Below are 21937 nucleotides of genomic sequence, written 5' to 3'. Positions count from 1 at the left end.
CAGCAAACGATAGCCTACAAGACAGCTGGGAGCAGCCACAGAGGGTCCAACACGCAGAACTTTTGGAGACAGCACTTAAATCAAAGCTTGCTTTATTCCAGGTTAATGAAATGCCCTTGTTCTCCTGAGAATCCGTCATCTTCCCAGGAGGGACCAACCTCATGACTGCATCCTGGAAAAAGCCAGAGGGGTTTTTGCATTTAATTAAATATAAATAGTGGGGCTATCGGCTGGGAGACAGCAGCACTTGCAGAATAAGTCAGTTGAGGAAGACGTACAGCGTGGCGTGCATGGAATCTCTTCCACGGTTTCCTTGCTGCAGGGCCCGTGGGGACACAGGAGGGCTGTCCAGGATGTGAGTCTCATCGCGGCGGAGGGGGGGAAAGAAAGAAACCAGACAACAACGCCCCCCTCAGGTTTTAGCGTCCGTAAGCACAACCTCCTTTCTCACAGCTTCTTCATTTTATTCTTCTGAAATTTCGTATGCACAACTTTCAGAGTCGTGAGGAAGTTCCCAAGGAAGAGCAGCAGAAACGTGAGTGCCAGCACAAAAACCTAGAGGGAACCGGGGGATGGGGTGTGTGTGTGAGAGAAGACCACATACATGAACTGGGCACAGTTCAAATGAGCGCATATTTCTACTCAGCGTGCGCCCATGTATAGGGGGAGAAACTACACTGAGGAATTATTCAAAGCTATGGCTGTTTTAACAAGCTTGTGTGGCCAACCGCTAAAATGCTGAAGTTGGCTAGCCACATTAAACTTAGTTGTCAGCTAAACCAGCGTCCGCTTAAAGCACTGTTTGAACATTCATTACTGGAATGTGAGACATATTTATCCCTTTAGTTTTCTCCATTGTAAATGCTCTTGTACAGCATTAATTTTAAAATTAAGGAGGGGATTCGCACTTAACGTATCAGGTATTTTCAAAGCCAATGGCTACTAGGGAGGATGGCTATAAACTATCTCCAGCATCAGAGGCCGCAGAGGCTTCTGTTTGCCAGTGGACCACGGGAAGCAGGCAGGAGGGTGGCTCTTGCGCTCATATCCCGCTTCAGGGCTTTTGCCACCGGCTGAACAGAATTCTGGACTACTGAGGCTTTGGGCCTGACCCAGCAGGCCAGGGCTCTTGTTACATTCTCATACTCTGCATGCGTGATGTCTCATATACAGATGAAACCTCCCCCATGGATTAGGATAAAGATGGACATTTTAGAGAGAGAAAAACCCCACTTACTTGCCATTCTTTACAGTTTTTATGTCTCGACAGTTCAAAAAGCGTGATGGCATTGTAGAGCTGCCAGAACTTAAGGGGAAAGTGGAGAGGAGAAAGGAAGAATTGAGAACCGGCTCTTTACTGGCAGAGAGCAGTTCGGCAGTCATCCTAATGAAGAACTAACTCGCAGCATTACTTTACACATCAGCTACAAGTTCATCCCGAAATGACATCTGCTTAAATGGAAGCTGTACGATAAGAGAAGCCAACGAAGGGGCTCAGGGCCACATTGAGGCTAGATGCCTCTTATACCACTAAAAAGGAATCCACACTAGGGCAAGAACGGGAGCTCTGTGGCAGAGGACGTGCTTGGCATGCAAAAGGTCCCAGACTCCACCCCTGGGAAATGAGGTGGCAGGTGGGGGGGGGGGGTGGCAAGCCGCTTCTTTGCTGGAGTCCCTGGTGAGCTACTGCCAATAAGGGTGGCCTTCAGCCCCCCTCCACCACCGGAATACGGCCCCCAGGAGCTTTCCCGAAATGGAAAGCGGCCCTCAGGCTGAAGGAGGTTCAACACCCCTGGAGAAGGCAATCTTGGGCTCAATGGACAAACTTCCTTTGTCCAGAACAAGAGGAATTTAGCACGCTTGCAGCAGAGTGCTTCTGTTTTATGCTAAATTCCTGGGCCACGAGGCCAAGTCGACAACTCCGCCTACGTTCGCCACAACAGACAGCAATGCAACCAGTGTCTCTGCTGTGGCTTTTCCACCCCTTCCGACAAGGCACTGGAGAACGAAAGAGAGGACAACCAACTTACGTGGCCAAAGAACAGGAAGGGGAGCAGGAACGTCAGCCCTCGCCACATCCAAGACTGGAACCCCTCTAGGAAGAGATCAAAATGCCTCAGCCGAGTGGAGCAGCACACACACAAGTCTCTTGCATCAAGTATCTACCAATTTCTGCACTTCGATACAAACTCCCATGTGCTTTGGAGAGATCTGGGTTCCGGTCCCCCACCCAGCCACGGAGCTCAAGGGGTGACTTTGGGCCAGTCACTGATACTTAGCCTAATCTACCTCACAGGGATGTTGTGAGGATGAAACCATGTACATTGCCTTGGATTCCTTGCAAGGGGGGAAAAGGTGGGATATAAATGTAATAATAAATAAATTAAATAACTAAATTTCCACAAAGGAACACCTAAGGATAACATTTTCATGGAACTGGAAGGAAAGTATACAGAGTTTTCAAGACAGATATTTAAGCAGAATACTGGTATCCTTTTCCTATCTTTCCTGGCACAAAGGGAGAAATCCAATTACATTTTTTGTTTCCAAACGTAAATCCTTTCCATATAGTCCTCTATGGAGATGAATTAAAAATTGCTACCAAAGCAGAAAGAGTAGCATCGGGTCTATTCTAGAATCAACAATTTCAAAGACAATTTTTGTTTCATCAATAACTAGAGTTAAATTTCTCCACTTGCTGGCAAGACACTGACTAATATTGGCTGAAATCCATGAATAGACTGCTATTTTGAATAAATACAATTTAAAAGACCACACACACACACACACGACTCACCCACTGTGAGATCTAAGTGGTTTCTCTCCCCTAATGCACGAAGTCTGTACAAGCAGCCACTTTGATAGTAATATTGTAGAAACTGAACACAACCTAGAAGAAATGAAGGAGTTACTCTATTTTAACTGGACTGGGGCTGTCCGAAAAGTATGCCATGCTCTTAGGGCACAATCCTATCCATGTTTAGACAGAAAAAAGGCATGCTAGAAAAGTGTGAAGCGTTTAATTCCTTCCTCCCCAGCAATCCTGATGAAGACACCCCCCCCCATCCCACCCCCATGGCGATTTTCATCTGGATTGTGGGGGGACGGAAAAGTTAAGCAGAAGTTGCAGGGGGAGCAGGACCTCAGCCATGGCCATGCGGTCTCAAACAGAATTCAAGCCTTGGGGATAAAAAGGTCACCCAGCCTTGCTTTATACAGTTTATACCTCCCCACAACCACTTTGCTATCCTTTGATCAGGAATTTATTTTGAGTTAAATCACATTTTATTTGCATTTAATTTGAACTAGCTTTGAACAGCAGTAAGATTTCTAAAGCATCATGACTCTTTTCTTGAGGCATGCAGTGATATTCAGTAGTGGGCATTTTCCTTTTAATCTAACTGAGCCGTCCCCAATTACGTTAAAATGCACATTTTCCTCAGACACAAATTTGCTGTGCAGCCTGCGAAGTTTCTCCACCTGTTGCACAGACAGAAATTTTAATACACAACTTGAAAATATACTTACTTTGAAAAATTGAAAATGCTAAAAACTGGTTGCGGAACATTTGGTAAATGAGACCATCTGGCCTATGAGAGCAGGAGGGGGGGGAGAAGAGACGCAAGAAAATGTAGTGATGTTTTAATACACCTGTGCACAGGCACACATACTGTCCCCCTGCATCACAATCTCATCTGATGCTGTTAAGGAATTTTTAAAACAAACAACCCAAAAACTCGAGAACTTTTTAGCTTAGTATGTGATAAGATTTCTAAAATTCATTTTCAATACACAGAAGTAGCCTGCAGCACAGTCCCACCTGGACTGTACCACTACGGACAGCAGATGGAGAAGATCGCCTCTGAACCCGCACCCATAAACGAGGGCACCTGCATGGCTAGCCAATACAACGAGAAGGCTGCCTGGCTAATCTGCCCTTCTACCCCTGACATGTTAGCTTTCCATATGCAAACGATTTCTTTACCTGGGAAGAGCAATCAAAAGCGATTCCTCCTGCCCCTCCTGAAATGGAATGCTATTTCTTCATAACAAATTTTGCAAAAAAAATAAAATACAGTCACCCATTTATCCCCCACACTATTATATATATGAAACATAGATAACTACATTAACAATGTCCTAGAGTTCCAGTATTTCCAAGCTATAAAAAAGGGAAGCGCTTACCATGTTAACATCACACCAGATAAGAACGTTGAGACATAATGATGAGACACCCACCAGCCCTTAATTCTGAGAAGAAAGAGGGCACATTTAGTGCCATCATGCAGAGGTAAAACAGGATTCACATGGGGGTCATTAGGGCTGAACCCTGGGGGCAAGTGCAGGACCCCACAGCCTGGGTGGGTGGGATCACCACCCAGAGAGCAGTGGGTGAGGGGGGCATCAGCGGCCCACAGGGTCTGTGTCAGCCCCTAGGCCATCATGGGCATGGACTGATTCTGTTCACTGTAACATCCTTATTTTTAAAAACATTTTATAGTCAGAGAGTGGCTGGCTGGGCGTATGTATGGTTACAGGTGCTCATTTTATTACTTCTTCAAATAAATGTGTTTGTTTGTTTATTTATTTATTTATTTATTTATTTATAACATTTATATCCCGCCCTACATCAATAAGATCCCAGGGCGGCATACATATAAAAGCATACAGTATAAAAACAGTAAATATACACAGCTAAAAACAAATTAAACCATAAACCAAGTTAAAACAATATATAATTTAAAAGCAGTAAAACTATTAAAACAGTTAAAACAATGTGCCTAGCATCAGAACAGGAGAAGTAAAGTCCATTTTTATAGCCGCAATGGTGCTATTGTTTAAGTGAGTTTAAAAGGCAAAACTGCACAAACTCAAGGGTGTTTGCTTTTTAAATCTGGGATGGCAAACAGTGCCGTCCCGTCACCACTCTTAACATATCAGGAATATAGGAGCAGTTTAAAAGTATGGGACTGGCAGGAGAAGAATTGTTAGTTGTGTTCTTCACAGCTAAAGGAATACCTATGGCAGCCTAAAGGGCCCCCCACCCCACCAGACCATTGAGTTCAGGGCCTAACATTAGCTGGAAGCACCGCTGTGCCAAAACCACTGTATAATCTACCCTTGAACCCTGAACCCCCCAGACATACTGCACAGTTCTCATGGTCGTTGGAAGATTTGTCTCATAAAGGCACGTAAAGCACTGGGCATATCTTGAGGGCTAGTACCTTGATCCATTGCTGATGAGGATGCTTTCTCTTATTGTCAGCGTGCAGTAATACCAAACTAAGAGGAAGTTGAACACTTCATCAGTCACCCTGCAACAGGAAACATGGTATATTTTCCCCCAACAACTTGATTTTCTATCAAGTTCATGTATTTAATCAAGTTCGTGTACTACGCACTCTCCCCGCCCCCGGAATTTTATTTTCGTTTCTTGGCATTAATTCGGCTGGGAAAGGCTGATATTAAGAAACACTCGAGTCCTGTTGCATCTTCAGTTGTGACTCTTAAACATCAGGCCTTGGTGCCTTGTGACAAGCTGCTTGCTTACGATCTAGCAAGAACGCCATGGCAGGGCCTACGATCCAAGAGGCAGCATCCCCACGCAGGTGGGCAAATCTGCAAATACAGCATGAATTCCTCCAGAAGAAGAGGCCGGCTGGCCAGCTGGCCAGAGGAGAAACACATGATGCAATTTGCAGAGGCACCTCGGGGCTAATTCAATGAAGGGATTCCATTAGATCTAGATAAATCCAATCAACTGGAAAAGCCATGCTGATTGCAGCATGTCTCAAAGCCTGGGGAAGCAAGACGACCAGAACAAGATCGTACTGGGTGACCGGTAACAGCAGACTTTGGCAACGTCACTGTTGAACAGACAGTTCCACATTGCTTCCTGGGAACACCAACGGGATCCTCAGAAATTTACCAGGATTCCTCAGGGAGTCAATTAGTACTGTGGGCAAGCAGTCTGTGCCATCGTCAGCCCTGTAGCTACGGGAGGAATGTTGGAAATGCCCCAAATCCAGCATGGCTTAGCTTAAAGCAAAATCCACTTCAAGATCTAAGCAGCAGCAGCAGCGCCTAACAAATCCGGCTTTTAGTCCTCACCAATGGAGTCCACCATCTCTTCACTCTCTGAAATAAGAACCTCAGTTTTGCCAAGAAGAGATGGTTCAAATCCACAGTCAAGGTCAAATGTAAAGGGGTCCCATCCCCCGTCCCTTTCCCCTGTAATCGAACCTGCAGCCTTACCGGTAATGAAGAAAGAAACGGCAAGCAACTGCTCCGAGCAACAGGATGATTGTCAAGTAGAGTTTGAATTTTTCATATTCGTCTTTGTAGGCAAACCTAGAACCAGAGGACAAAGTCAGGGCAGGCCTTCCGTAGGAGCCACGCGGGCATCCGAGCCAAGTCACGGCTTGCGAGAACAGTGCAGGGCCTGGCGGCGGCCCTCTTCCTGCCCAGCCAAACCACGATCCTCCTTGGCAGGGCAAAACAACCCACGGTTTGGCCAGAGAATCATGCGAACGACAGGTTGACCCAAACAATCATAAATCCAGACGTGGAGAGGGATGGGCAAGGAATTTGTTTCAGTTTGGTACTGATCAGGATCGCCCCAATTCTCACCTTCCAACCTGCAGATCCAACCTGCAGTCGACATACATACATTTCTGAGCTTGCAATGTGATTTGCAGACCCCCCCACCCCCAAAATGCTTTCGATGGCATGCGAACATTTGAAAAATGCACATGAAAAAAATGAGAATTTTCACAAAATGTGCACAAATATGCTTTAACCAACGGGAGAAGAATGTGTACATTGCAATGTTTAGCCTGGAGACGAGGAGATTGAAGGGAGACATGATAGCACTCTTCAAATACTTGAAAGGTTGTCACACAGAGGAGGGCCAGGATCTCTTCTTGATCCTCCCAGAGTGCAGGACGCGGAATAATGGGCTCAAGTGACAGGAAGCCAGATTCCGGCTGGACATCAGGAAAAACTTCCTGACTGTTAGAGCAGTGCAGCAACGGAACCAAGGACCTAGGGAGGTGGCGGGCTCTCCCATACTAGAGGCCTTCAAGAGGCAGCTGGTCAGTCATCGATCAGGGATGCTTTAAGGTGGATTCCTACACTGAGCAGGGGGTTGGACTCAATGGCCTTATAGGCCCCTTCCAGCTCTACTATTCTATGATTCTATGATTTCTATTATGTCCACAACTGAGGCAGACATTTGGAAAATGCACACGTGAAAATACACATGGATTTTCACTTGAAAGGAAAAAAAGCCCCAAAGGGCAACCTGACCCGGACTCGAGTCAGAATGTGCTTTGAGATGCAATGTGGAGAACTTGGGTTTTGCAGATTCCTGCATCCCTAGAACTGGAGCTTGTGATGGACAGAGGCCACGCGCATTGCACCTGAACAGGCCGAAGGCCTTTCGGCTACCAAGAAAGGCTTCCCTTTTTGTGGCCCAGGAAATAAGACTACGCTGTGACCCCCCTTCTGCTCCTGCTGCTCTCCTCCTCCTCCTCCTCCATCAACATGTAGAACTGGATCTACTGGAAGATCTCTAGATTATTCGCTGTAGATTGGCAAGGATTTCTGACGCAGAATTATTTAGCAATAGCAACACAGTGTTTCCTCCCCATGCCTGAAGGTATATTACAGAAATGCAGAAAGTACTGTGAGCTCTGTTTGATTTTGGGGCCAGTGTGGTGTAATGGTTAGAGCTTTGGACTGGAATTTGGGAGACCCGGGTTCTAGCCCCCACTCAGCCATGAAACTCACTTTGGACCAGTCACTGACTCTCAGCCTAACCTACTTCAAAGGGTTGTTGTGAGGCTCAAATGGAAGGGGAGGAGGACCAGGTATGCCACCTTGGGCTCCTTGGAGGAAAAGGCAGGATATAAAGGTAAGAAATACATGTTTTAAATATAACAAATACATCAACTCCTGGGCTCAAAATTCAGTAACGCCAAGCATCGTGCCTCCCGCCCCAGGCTCCGGCTGGTGAATCTCAGGGTTTTAGTAAAAACAAAACAAAAACCTGGCATTTGCCCACCCCAGGGATGGAGGAACAGAAGTAACTTACTTGGCCTGATTGCTTAGGAGGGTGACGTTCACATTTCCCAATACCAGGTTCAAGTATAAGCTGAAAGGGAAACAGCAAGACTCATCAGACTGGCTTGGGTTTGGGGCAGCGTTTGCCCTGGGCATCTTTAATATTATACATTTGCCGATAAAACTTCTATTTAAGACAGAGGCCTCCCTGGCTTTCACGGCAATGTGCGTACATACCAAAGAGTTCCTAGAGCAACTTTCCCAAACCTGGCACTTTCCAGCCCCTCTCATGCCCAACCACTGGCCATACTTGCTGGGCCTGCTGAGAGCTGCTCTCCAAAACCACCTGGAAAGGGTCGGGTTCCACATCTTTGCCACGACTGACTCGTGTGTGGTGGGCGAAGGGCTTTTGCCCAGCGTCTGCCCGGAACCTAGCAGCGGAGGCTGGTGGCTCCGATGTCAGTGGGATGGTGAATCCACTCCAGGTTTCAGTCAGAACTCTAAAGTGGGGTCATCGCATGAAGCTGGTCGGTAGGAGCTTCAGGACATACGAAAAGAAGGACTTCTTCACACAGTGCAGAGCCGAACTACAGAATTCACGGAGGAGATCAGTGGCTCCTAGTCATGATGGCTATGTATTCTCTCCAGCATCAGAAGCAGGAGGACTCTTAATACCTGTAGCTGGAGAGCAGTAGCCGAGGCAGTAAGCCTACATACACCAGTTGCTGGGGAACATGGGTGGGAGGCTGCTGTTGCACCGTGTCCTGCTTGTGGGTGCTGGTCAACCGTGTGAACCGAGTGCTGGACTAGATGGACCCTGGGTCTGACCCAGCCTCAGGGCCCTTCTTCTGCTCCAATGCGAAGGTGGAGGGCGCTCTTGTGCTCCTGCCCTGCTTGTGGCCTTCCCATGGGGACATCCGGCTGGCCACCGGGGGAACAGAACACGGGACTAGAGAGGCTCATGGCCCTGATCCAGCGACAGGCTCTCCTTATGTTACTGGCTGGAGCAAAAGGAAGCTCTTGCTGCCTGAGCCAACAGCCTTCCCTCCTCGGACATCTCCACCACCGCCCCAACCGCCCTCTGCTAATAATAGATTTCACAGATTGTCCCCTGGAGGCATCACCTCGCCAAGATTAAAAGTTGGAAACTCTTCCCCAGCGTGCGTTCAGCTCCTGGGCCACACGTTCCTAGGCAAACACTTCATTTTGTGCTAAAAGACTGAGGCCCCGGGGAGCGTGCAGAGTGGATGCTAACGACGCCAACGCCCCGTGCACCTCTCCCAACGCCCCCCCCCCCCCGGGAAAGGCACCCTGGTTTCAATTACTTGTGAGAGACCAGGTGCGTGCAAGAGCGCGGCTCCCTCTGAGGAAATGCCTACCCGTTCTTCTTCGGCAAATAGGCTTCCATGTCAAAGAAGACATTTTGCCGCTCTTTGATCTGGCTGTTTATTTGCTGTATGAGCTCCGATTCTTCCAAGCTGCAGCCGCGTTGACATCTGTCATGTGGGGAGAGGAGCACGTCTTTTAAAATCAATTCCAACGCCAAATTAAAACTACAGCAAAAAACAATACTATTACTACAGCTAAAATAATAATGCTAATAAAAAGATGAACACATACCTAGATGCTGATTATCGATAAATATTAGCAAACAATAATTGTTAATAATCAAGGTTGATCGTTATTAATATTAAATATTAATTAGTAATATTAAAGCCATCCTCTATTTTTCCTTCTTATACTAGCCCATGTGCCACACAAACCTTCCCTTCGTGCAACCCGCAGGTTCTTCTTAGAAACCTGAGCCCCGTTTTAAAGGGTTAGGAGCTGCTAGCCCTCATGATCGCAGGCTTTGCAACGCAATGGAAATGAGAAACGAGAAAGACAGTGGGTCCACATGTCCACCTCCAGCTCAATACTGTCCACTCTGATGGGCAGCGGCTGTCCAGGAGAGGAACTCTTTCCCCGCCACCAGCTACCTGACCCTTTCTTAAGTGGAGATCATGATCCAAGATGGGGCTCTCTACTTGCGAAGCAGGTGCTTCTGTGAATAGCCCACCCTGGGACGGGGGTGGGCAGAGGGGCGAAGGCTTCGGTCCCTTCCAGCTCCTCCATCCTGCTTTGGGGACGGAGGGAGCGGGCCCGGACAGCAGCCCCTGACTTAAAGGCAGAGTCCTAGGGGTGGACGCCCTGAAAGCAAAGGCCCTTAGGTGCAATTTACCTTTGAAAACTGTACTTCAACTCCTTTAAGCCCCGCTTTTGCTTCTGAATAGAGCTGCTGCAGGCGGCCTGGAAGCTGTTCAGTTCCTCTAGCTTTTGTTTGTAGATTTTGTGAGTTTCCTACAAAAATGTTTTTTTGTTTTAAAAAAGGGTGTGTTAAGTTTCACAATTACATTGGGGCAAATATGCATAGGGAACGAATTTAGCCTTCCCTTACCTGGTGCTCTTCAAATGTGCTGTTGACTGCAACACCCATCATGGGTGTTGATGGGTGTTGCAGTCCACCTCATCTTGAGGATGCCATGTTGGGGAAGGCTGAATTAGTCCGGGTGGGATTGGACAATTTCTTCCAGAGTCCACATTCTTCCAGAGTCCACATTGCATCAATCTCTGGGTTTTTAATTTGATTCTCTTTTATCGACTGCATTGTTTCCTTTCATATTGTATTCTTTCAATGCTTTCTAATGTGTAACCCTTACCTTGTGAGGGTTTGGTCTTTAACAAAGTGGCACGGGAGAGGGAGGAGGAATAAAATTAATTTTTAAATAAATGTGACACTGGTAATCAAGTGACGTGCGCAGGTGACCAGTCCCATGTTCTGGGTCTTCTGTTTTGCCTCGTTTAATGTGGACACGTTGGATTTAATTGAATGGAATTCCAGATTAATAATAATAATAATATTTATTTATTTATTTATTTATTACCCGCCTCTCCCTTTGGATCAAGGCGGGGAACAACATTAGATGTATTGATTCCCGTTCTAATGTTGTTCCCTGCCTTGATCCAAAGGGAGAGGCGGGTAATAAATAAATAAATAAATAAATATTATTATTATTATTAATCTGGAATTCCATTCAATTAAATCCAACATGTCCACATTAAACGAGGCAAAACAGAAGACCCAGAACATGGGACCGGTCACATACGCACATTACTTGATTACCAGTGTCACATTTATTTAAATATTTAATTAATTTTATTCCTCCTCTCTCTCCCGTGCCACTTTGTTAAAGAACAAACCCTCACAAGGTAAGGGTTACACATTAGAAAGCATTGAAAGAATACAATATGAAAGGCAACAATGCAGTCGATAAAAGAGAATCAAATTAAAAACCCAGAGAACCAGAAGCAAAATTTCAAAAAAGACAAAATGGAAAAAATCAAACATATATATACTAGGGTCCATTTGAAATATTTACACTGCACCTCTTCAAAAAAATGTTTTGTAGGGGAGCTTACAATCAGATAAAATAAAAACACAGCATTGAATAAAAATACAGCATTGCAATTAAACCAAAAAGTAGCAGATAAAAAAAAGCAGCATAAAAAAGTGAAAGTTTAAAACCCCTGGAAAAAGATGTCTCACAGGGGCTAAAATTATATTGAGGCAGGTGGTAGTCAAGCCAATTAGAGAAAATGTGCCGTGGGTGGGGTACCACCACCACCGCAAAGCCCCTTGATTTCTAGCACATGGAAAGCACTGAGTTGCAGCTCAAGCCGAGGAGAAAGATCGAAGAGGATCAGGGGTCTGGAAACAAAGCCCTCTGAGGAGAGGCTGAAAGCACTGGGCATGTTTAGCCTGAAGAGAAGAGAAGATTGGGGGGAGACAGGATAGCACTCTTCAAATACTTGAAAGGTTGTCACACAGAGGAGGGCCAGGATCTCTTCTCCATCCTCCCAGAGTGCAGGACACGGAATAATGGGCTCAAGTGACAGGAGGCCAGATTCCAGCTGGACATCAGGAAAAACTTCCTGACTGTTAGAGCAGTGCAGCAACGGAACCAAGGACCTAGGGAGGTGGCGGGCTCTCCCACACTGGAGGCCTTCAAGCGGCAGCTGGACAACCATCTGTCAGGGATGCCTTAAGGTGGATGCTTGCATGGAGCAGGGGGTTGGACTCGATGGCCTTATAGGCCTCCTCCAACTCTACTATTCTATGAATCCCCCCAATTTTAGTATTCAATCTGTGTTGGCTCTTTGCAATACCAGGCAATGACTCACACTCGTCAGTCTGTCATCAAATGACAGACATGAACACGCACGAATCATCCCACTGACGGAGCTGAGGTCCGAGCGAACCCTCACAGTTCAAACACCAGCTGAACTTGAAGATCACCCAAAATACAACGCTTTTCAACAGCCATCTGCTGCGAGTCACCAAAGACAAGCCATCAAGTAAATCAGTTACATCCATGTGTGAAACCACCCCCAGACTCTGCCCTGAGTAACCATTTGTAAACTACAGCTGTCATTCGAGAAAGACAGCGACTGGCAGACCAAGGTCAGTTCCAACCTCACCTGCTGGAACTGGACTTGGAAGGGTGACCGGAAAAGAATACAAATGATGTCCACATGGCTATTGGAAAGACCGGCCAGTCGGACACGTGCAGGTCCCTCCCCATCCCAAAAAGGGAAAGCTATAATTTCTAAACTTAAGCAGCTTTTCCACTCGTACGGCCATCACCTCTAACCCCATTCCAAAGAACCTTATCCTGCATTTCATCCACCATCTGTTTCTTGTGATCAGCTGGTTAAACTGCAGTTCCAGTACAGTTTGTTCCAGGGTCACACAGTGCTCAAATAAATAAATAGGAAGGAAGGAACGTCCCCCCCTACCTTTAGGAGTTAAGATTTTTTTAAAAACCTTCTATTCAATGCTTGTTGAAAGTAGTAAGCAGTTCCCCACGGGCTGCTCTCATAACAGCTGTGTTTTGGACGTCACAATACACCATGGTGGAAACGAACCCAGGTGAACCTTGAGCTCACGCACTCCTTCCCCTCTGCGCTCGCACAGCTGCGGACAAGGAGTCCAGAAATGTTTGCTTCCATTTTTGATTAACCATAGCTGGTCGAGGCATCCAGCCCCAGCAAACTGTGATGCACCTTAACTATGGTTTGCTTGAAAAGTGAGCCAGCTTCAAACTATGAGTTATGAACAGGCATATTTGAACAAACCACAGTTAAGACTGAACCACAGTTTAGGGTTCAGTCGCAACAGTGCTACCTGGTTTTTATCTTGCGTTTTTTACTTGCATGGTCCTCTTTAAATGTATTTAAATAAATAAATAAATAAATAAAACAGTGTCCTGCGGATGATCAGAAACGCAAGCTAAAGCTTCCAATTTTAATCATGGCCCATGCGGGGGGTTGGAGAGGGGAGGACAAGATTTGTTCCTGTCCCAAGAAGCCACAGTTTACAGCAACGTCCAAACGCCGACATCATCTGGAGCCCTCCAGGTGTATTTGAGCAAAAAGCAAAAACATTGATGGCATCCAGTTACGTCAGCGATCTCACGCAGCATCCGATGCAAAGAGCAGATGGGAGCATGCCCCACAAGGAGGGACTGCGGTTGGCAAGGGTCGGTTGGAGCAGGCGGGCGCACACAAGACCCACCCAAAATTCTGTGCAAGGGGCCCTCAAGCACAAGCGTGTTTAGGCTTCAGCGACTCCCTCCCAAGGGCTCACAAAACGGTTAAGTTACTTCCAGAACAGGGACAAGGATAAAGGTTGGTCCAAGCCCAAGTTGAGAGTCTGAGAAATGGGCCGGACCGAAGCACCCCAGAGGGACCTCTGGGCCTGCCTTAGGCTGAGTCCGACCCTGGGTCCATCGGGCCCAGTAGTGCTGACACTGACTGGCAGCAGCAGCAGCAGCCGCTGTCCAGAGTTTCAGGCCGGAGTTTTTTCTCGTTCTCCCAGGAGAAGCCAGGGATCAAACCTGGGACCTCCTGCAGGCGGACCACGGGCTCTACCACTGCACTACGGCCTGTCCCCCCCCCCCCCTGTACAATATCCATCCACTTCAATGGAACAGGATGAGATATCAAAAAGCTTAGGAGTCAGTTACTTAATAAATGCTAATTAAACATTAACTAAATCCCTTCCTCTTACATTTTTGCAATCAGCACTTTCAATAGAAAACAAAGGCAACTTGCAGATAGATTGCGTGTGGGAGGGAGGGAGAAATGTTCTCAAGTTATGTTGCACAAAGACCAGTTCTGCTCCCTTGCTCTGATCCAAACTTCAGGGCACAATCCTACGCCCGTTTAGACAGAAAAATGTCCTACAATTCCCAGCACTCCCCAGCCAGCACAGCTGGAGAATGCTGGGAGTTCCTTCCCGCCCCACGTCTAAACACTCATAGGGTTGTGCCCTAAATGTTTTATGTACCAAGATGGAATTTCTTCACTGCTTGAAACAGATCAGGTAATTGTTCTAATCGACATCAGCGTCCCATTTTTAAAAAGTAAATGTTCGATTGAGATGTTTTATTTATGCACTACTGAAAGGTTAAGCGTTCTAAAGGAACCATTCTCAGTTTGGTGGATATATATACTTGGGACTCCACTCAACCAGGCACCATCATCCAAAGGGCATGTACATGGCAGGGCTCTTGCAGGAAGGCAACCTAGAATGTTCTGTAGAAATGGTTTTGGGTGACAAAGACTAAAGAACTTGTTTAAAGGATGCAAGATGTCTTTGCAGGGATAGATCCACCCACCCAGAGCAGAGACAACGCCAGGTTTTAAGGGGGATTCAACAAGATCCCCCCTCTGACATCAGTGGGGGGGGGGCACCTGCCATTTTAGCTCCCCAGAACTGCTACATCAAACACACAGGGGCATTGTGGAAAAATTTAAGAAGTTGGGGAGCTTACAGATCCAGACCCCAAGTCAGCTGTGAGCCTCAACAGCTACCTAAAGATGCCATTTTCCCATGCCCCATCATGAAATCCCACTACCCCAACCGAAGCTGCTAATATGTTGTATTCAATGTATGTACTACTCAAAGTAGACCCATTGAAATGATAGGAAACAAGCTAAGCTAGCCCTGGATACAACCCACTCTCAGAATTCCGCCTCATCTGAGCCCTGACTTGTGTTCCAACAGATCTCGGGAGCATCAGCATGCGGAAGGCTGCCTTGAGGTCATCTAGAACCCACTGGGACATGCCCCCTTCATGTGTTTTCAGCAGCTCGGGTTCAGGAGGTCCTTTTCCAACTGTTCCTGCCATCTGAGGTATGGCATGTGACAATAGGGCCTTCTCAGTGGTAGCACCCCATTTATGGAACTTCTCCACGGAGGCTTTGCCTTGATGTCATTTGGGCCCCAGTCAAAGGTGTTCTTCTTTTCCCAAGGCCTTTCAGATGTGGACTTCTATCCCCCAGTGACTAGTTTTATGCTGCGCTTTCTGTCTGGTGTTTTTAGATTTTTATTCTCCATTCTTCTTTAATCTTTGCTAAGCACCCAGAGAGCTTCAGCTATAGGGTGGTATATAAATGTAATAAATAATAAAAAGGCAATGAATACAATATCTGCATCAAGGCAACTCAAAGCCTACATCACAAGGAGATTGAATCCTGCAAAGCGCACAAAACGTGCCGGCGTGGGTTTGCAGATTCCTCCATGATGTAATGATGCTTCCGCTAATTAGGAGGGGGGAGGCGCACAGAGCTAGGCAACACCCCCACCCCCCACCATGAAGACATCCTGTGAGCCGCACAACATTTCACTTTGCAAGCACAAAATCTTGGCAGAGAAGGCCAAGACCAAAGGAACATGATCAATGACCTTGGGGAAGGTTCCCTCCACATGAAGGGTGCTCGGTAGGAGGTCAGTCCATGGCGGTCTGCGAGAAATATCTGGCAAAGAAAACAGCCAAATGTTTGGGAGGTCTAATGATGTTGTTCTCTCCTCCCTGGTTTGAACATGTTTTTTAAAGAACAAGTATCATTGGTTGCATTATGCACGCTGGTGAGAATGGCAATACGAAATGGCGTGATGTATCTTTAAAAATAAGCACCCGAGTTTGGTTGTTTCCTCTTCCCTCCTCATCTCCATTTTCTTTTGTGTTTTGACTTTCAGACGGTAAGCCTGTGGGAAGAAGGGACTGTCTAGGCCAGCCTTCCTCAACCTGGGGCGCTCCAGATGTGTTGGACTACAACTCCCAGAATGCCATTCTGGGAGTTGTAGTCCAACACATCTGGAGCGCCCCAGGTTGAGGAAGGCTGGTCTAGGCTGTCAATAATCTTACATAAGACACTCTGGGAGCCTTTTCGGCTGAAGAATTGTGAGGCAGGGTGGATGCTTTAAAATAAATAAATTACAGAACACTGTAAAAATGGCAGGAAAAGGTTCATGAGAGCTTGGCCAATTTTACATTATTTATACAGGTCTCAGAACTCAAATTTTCTTCTCTTCCCCCTCTCTATTCAATTTAAGAATATATGCCATTTCAATCATCATTGGATTTTTAGATTTTTTTTTAAAAAAAAAACTCATTTGAAAAGGGAAAACATAGAAATGCAAATCCCATTTGGGCTTTGTACATTTAGCTTAAATATTCGAAATCCAAAGACAGATGTCGCAGCAGTGTGAGCGGTATAAAACCACGACGGTTCTTCCAAGCATCCATTCTCCCACCCCCCAACTTTATACTTAACACTAGATTTTGGATCAGCTGAGAGCGTTGGGAAACGGAGCACCTCCCAGATTCCGCCAAGCCATCTCTGTTTCCTCCGCTGCCCCTCCAAGGTTTTGCAAATATTAATCTTGCTTGTGTTAATATGTGAAGAACTTGCCCCTGAACCACCTGTCCTTTGAATTGGGCCCAGAAACGGACCTGCAGCCAGTGCAGATGGCAAAGTCCTGACATAAGGTGACCCAGCTAGCAGTCTAGCTGCCCTGTCTTGGACTGCCTTAAATCTCCAGGGCCTTTTCAAAGGCAGCCCCACGTATCAACGCATTGCAATAACGCAAAGAGGCGGCGACCAGAGCGTTGAAGACCAAGGGCGCACTTGGCCCCAGATGCGTTACGCAAATCAGACTATAAGGAAAGGGAGGCTCTTTCCTCGGCACCCAATTTGGTTTCTCTGGAAAGCATGGATGCTACTCGCTGAGTAGGGGGTCTGCAGCTGGGAGCCTTGCGCCCCAAACCGGCCTCTTCCTGCATTAGTTGCCCAAACCCTGCCCCTGTCGTTGGACCCCGACCACCCCCTCAAACAGGCTGAGCAACTTCAGGAGGCCCAGGCCCCATTTCAGCTTGCCAGACCTCCCCGCAGAGACCAAAAATAGGGAGGGGAAAATAAATGTATTTATATAACAAAATGGCATGCAGGTCTGCTACACGACGTCAAAAAAGTCCAAATTAGCTTGTTTGCTTTTAGATTCTATGAGGACCGAATGGAGAGCGGCTGCTGGGGCTTCTCCTTGTGACACGGCACCCCTAAATTTTGGACAAAGGCAGCCTGCGTCTGCACAGAGAGGCTCTATTCCGGGCTTGGAAAAGGCACGGGTCCAGCCCCTCCGTTTTGGGAATGCGGGCCGAGCACGGTCCAGGCAGAACGGTATACCGGACCTCTGACACACCTCCTTCCTGGCCAGGTGATTCTGTCTTTTGATCTCCGCTACCACTTCCTGATAACACCTGAAACGTTGCAGACCTTGCCTTTGGGTGACAGCTAGAGAAACACACACCAAGTCTTAGGTTTGATTTTAGCTCTATGCTTTCAGCCAGATGGGAGGAAAAATATGAGCCAGGTTTACTGTGTTTAACTTTTTTAAAACGACAACAGCAGCAACATTGATTTAAAGTTCACAAACCAACATATTGTCAGGACTGAATTGGGAGGGTGGGGGGGCACCTATTTACTCAGCCGCCCCCGCCAAACGCTCACAGTCCACAAATCTGTTTCTTCCCCTTTCACTCCCTCCCCAAACTGAAACCGCTTCTCCGTGCCCCATCACTCCATAATTAGCAATAGTCTGCCAGGAAGACACACAGGCCAATATTTGTATGCTGGCTAGGGTATTTTGTAGATAGTTGGGGTATAGGCTTTATAAATAAATAAATAAATAATATCCCACTATTAACCTTCATTTGATGACCCTGGGCTTTAGTAATATGCGAGAGGGAGAAAACCTAATCCCTATCCACTGTCTCTATACCTTCGCATCATTTTATACGCCTCTATCATGTCCCTGCCATTACTCACCCTTTTTTCTAGACTAAAAAGCCCCAAACATTGTAAGATAGGGGAGTTGCTCCAGCCCCTTGGTCATTTGGGCTGTCCTTTTCTGCACCTGTTTCAGCTCTACCATATTGCTTTTGAGCTGCACACAGTATTTCAAGTGAGGCCCCTACAAGCTGGCAGGACGGAGCTTCTGTCTTCTCCAAGTGTTGCAGGGGAGGCGATACGGGAAACCAGGCCCCTGCCCCTACTGCAGACTTCCCCAATCCACATGTCTTAGACTACAATTCCCAAGATTCCAAACCCCTGGGGCAGGTGGGAACTGAAGGCCAAAACACCTGAAGGGCACCAGGTAGGGGAAGGATGCTCCACTGTAACCCAGTAGAATTCCGTCCAAGTGGGGAAGCTCAAGTGTACATTCCTCTTCTGTTGACTCTCCAACCTCCACTCTCTACAGTCCAATTTCACACTGTAAGTTCCTTGGGGCAGGGACCCCGCTTCCTTGGGGTTACTCTGCAGAGTACCATGCATATTGATAGCACAATAAATATATTGTTTAAACCACCCTTGCCCATCATGGGGGGAGGGGGGAGCTCCAGCCATGTTGGGGGAAAACAACTCCCACCATCCCCAGCCAACATGTCATGGTTGGCTGGGGATGAGGAAGATGTCCCACACCTCTGGAGGGCGCCAGGTTGAGGAGGGCTGCCCAAAGCAAGGAATGCATAAGGCGGCACCAACAGAAGGAGAAGAGGGAACCTTTTAAGTGCACAACGGTGACTTTATTTGGCTCAATGCATCCCAGAAGATGTCTGGCCGAATCAAATACACTTCTGCACACCTAGAAGATGCCCCCTCCAGCATCCATGCACACTTTCCTTCTCTTGGGAAAGGCTCCTCCAGAAAGCTTGCTGAGGCCCTCCACACCTCCCCCAAATCAAAACAATATAGCCATGCAAAGACAACGGAAAAAAGGGGGGAATGCAAACTGCCCCAAGATGTTCTAAAGCGCTGCCCACCCACCCCCACTCCTCCCCAGCGGCAGCGGCAGCGGCACCAACAGGGGGCCAAGGAAGCGGAAGCCCTGCGAGGCCACCCAGGCGGATGGCAGGTGGCAAACCTCTCGGGAACCCCGTGCGAAAAGCCATGACAGCGCAAAGGAGCCTAGGCCGCGGAGGGTGGGGGAGATGTGCGGCCTCTCGGAGCGCTGCCCCAGCGGCAGCCCCCCAACCTATTGCTTCCTCCGCCCACCAGCTTGGAGGTTGGCATCGTCAAATGCACTCCATGGCCGACTAAGTGGGGGGCTCAGCCTTCCCCAACCTGGCGCCCTCCAGATGTGTAGGACTGCAACTTCCATCCTTCCCAGGTTGGGGAGGGCTGGTTTAAGAAGCCCCCCTCTCTCCCTTCCCCCCCTCCCCAGCTCCGGGCCTGCCATCAAGCGCAAGGAGGCAAAGCGAAGCTCTCAGCTGTTCCACACGATCAAAACCTGCCACTCATCCCGGGCCTGCTGGCAGAGACGCAGCGGGAGGGCGGGGGGGCAGAGGTCCCGGCGCCCCCACCCCACCCCGGCCGAGGCGCTCAGCACCCCCACCCCCCGGCCCCGGCGGGGCAGGAGCCTCTCCCACGCGCAAATGTGCGCAGGGGCGGAGATCGGGCCTCTCGCGCGGGGGGTCGCAAGCGAAGATGCGGAGGGGATGCTGGGCTTTGGGGGCGAAGGTGCCGGGCTTCGCCGGGGAGGCGCCTCCCTGCGTCCACCCCCCACCCCACCCCACCCCACCCCCGGGCCTGGATGACTCAGCCGGCGCATCTCGTCCGCACAAAGAGGCGGCCGAGAAGGGGGGGCAGGCGAAGCGGCCCCCTCCCTCCCTCCCTCCCCGCCCCAAAACAAATGCGGCTGCGGCACCGATAACAACAACACCAGCAGCAGCAGCAACGGCAACGGCACCCACCGTCCCCACAGTTGTAGGGCCGGTTGTGCTCTTCGAAGGGCTCCGCAGAAGACTTCATACGGAGCCGTGCGACGTTTGGCTCTTACGTAGAACGGACCCCCCCTCTCGCCCCCCCATTCCATCTCCAACCCCCTCTCCCCCCCCCCCCCAGAGCCTACCTGGAGCTGCTGGAATTCCTCCTCCAGCTCTTCCCACTCCTCCCGGCATTTCTGCAGGGGAAGCACCATGATGATGATGCCGCGGGCGGGCGGGCAGGCAGGCAGGGCGACCGCCTCGCCGAAGCCACAGCCCGGACCCCCGTCCCCTCCGGGGCCCAGCGAGCACCAGCCAGCCAGGCGCGCCCCCACCCCGCCTTCACACACACAGCTGGCCCCGGGACCACGTGCACGCCTGACGTCACCGCGGCCCAGGGAGGCGCCCTCCAGGAAGGGGCTTGCGGGGGCTGCTTAGGAGCCACGAGACGCAGAGGGACAAATGAATAAACGCATGAACCCTCCAGCCATGGCCGGGGGGGGGGGAGGCCGGCCGGCAAGCCCCCCTCCCTCCCTCCCTCCCTCCCTCCCTCAGCTCCAGAGCAAGTCTGCTCCTGCAATTGGCCCTTCCCGGGGACGCCCCCCACGCCCACCCCCCCAATCACCCTTCCGTGCTAACGAGGGGCGCTTAAATATTAATTCAGAAAGGTTTAGAAAAATAGGAAGGCCAGGGCGCACGCGCGCACTTCCACGTCTCTCTCCCCCCCCCCCGCCTCCTCCTCCTTTCCCATTGGGCGAAACCAGGGGTCTTGCCTCCTCTTGGCTCCGCCCCTGAATCTCTCCCTCCCGCCCCCCCGCCAATTAACCCTCTGATGGCCGTTTGCGCCCCACTCCGCCTCTCCTCCTGCCGCGCCCCCTGGTGGAAGCTGGTGGGAATGTGGCGCCTCTTGCGTTTGGGGCCTGTTCCCAATATATCAGTATATATTTTATTATTATTATTATTATTATTATTATTATTATTATTATTATTATTATTATTATTATTATTATTATTATTTGTATCCCGCCTTTTGCCCAATGCTGGGCCTCATTATAAATAAATGGTGTGTGAGTGAAGCAGCGGAGACGACACAACTCAATCAATACACAAATAAATAAATAACATGGCTATATTTACAGTTATAGACATGGATTGATAAGTTCCAAGAAAGCTGCAGCGGAATAATATTCTTATTTATTCAGTAGCGAAGACACCTGGGTTCGCAGGGGTTGGAAGAGCCCCGCTGGATGAGACCAGGGCTCCATCCAGTCCCGCGGCACTCTGTTCACACCCAGGGGCGAACCAGCTGTCGGCCAGGGACAGGCAAAGCAGGACACCGGTGCAACAGCACCCTCCTGCCCACGTGCACTGTGTGCAACTGGTGCACACAGGCTTACTGCAGCACATAGCCATCAGGACTACTAGCCACGGACAGCCTTCTCCAACAGGAATTTATCCAACCCCCCCTTTTAAAGCCATCCAAATTGGCGGCCGTCGCTACATCTTGTGGCAGTGAGTTCCATAGTTTGATTACATGAAGTCCTTCCTTTTACCCATCTGAAATCTGCCACCAATCAGCTCCACGGATTGCGCTGCATATCTCTCAGGCTGTTTTGTCACGTGAGAGATAAATGCGTGCATATCCATTTCTCGTGAACACAAGCGTGTGGTGGCACCGTCTGCATGTTCTGCCTCGCATATCCAAATATCTCAGTTGACCCTGC

The 21937-nt window shown here is 48.7% G+C and overlaps 1 protein-coding gene across 1 annotated transcript; it reads right to left on the bottom strand.

The window, feature by feature from the left end:
* Window positions 1–60: 60 nt before the first annotated feature.
* TMEM120B (transmembrane protein 120B) lies at window positions 61–20519 on the bottom strand. Its single transcript, XM_063143865.1, has 12 exons — window positions 20360–20519; window positions 10286–10404; window positions 9444–9560; window positions 8096–8155; window positions 6256–6351; window positions 5226–5315; window positions 4186–4251; window positions 3529–3590; window positions 2798–2890; window positions 2031–2095; window positions 1238–1306; window positions 61–555 (listed from the first exon to the last, which is right to left on the bottom strand). Exons 1-12 carry the CDS (start codon window positions 20426–20428, stop codon window positions 448–450), a joined length of 1014 nt encoding a protein of 337 aa, XP_062999935.1. The 5' UTR covers window positions 20429–20519; the 3' UTR covers window positions 61–447.
* Window positions 20520–21937: the final 1418 nt, after the last annotated feature.

This window comes from Elgaria multicarinata, chromosome 18 (assembly GCF_023053635.1).
Source record: "Elgaria multicarinata webbii isolate HBS135686 ecotype San Diego chromosome 18, rElgMul1.1.pri, whole genome shotgun sequence".
NCBI lineage: Eukaryota > Metazoa > Chordata > Lepidosauria > Squamata > Anguidae > Elgaria > Elgaria multicarinata.
The sequence above is the reverse complement of the archived record's forward strand: the minus strand, read 5'-3'. Positions and strand labels throughout refer to the sequence as shown.

What these genes read in the sequence shown, in the direction of transcription:
- TMEM120B (XM_063143865.1), bottom strand. Translation starts at nt 20,428, where the DNA reads ATGGTGCTTCCCCTGCAGAAATGCCGGGAGGAGTGGGAAGAGCTGGAG. An exon ending in CCACTTAGATCTCACAGTGG is followed by an intron (nt 2,096 to 2,797) that starts GTGAGTCGTGTG and finishes ATCTCTTCCTAG; the next exon opens with AGGGGTTCCAGTCTTGGATG. An exon ending in AAAACTGTAAAGAATGGCAA is followed by an intron (nt 556 to 1,237) that starts GTAAGTGGGGTT and finishes GGTTCCCTCTAG; the next exon opens with GTTTTTGTGCTGGCACTCAC.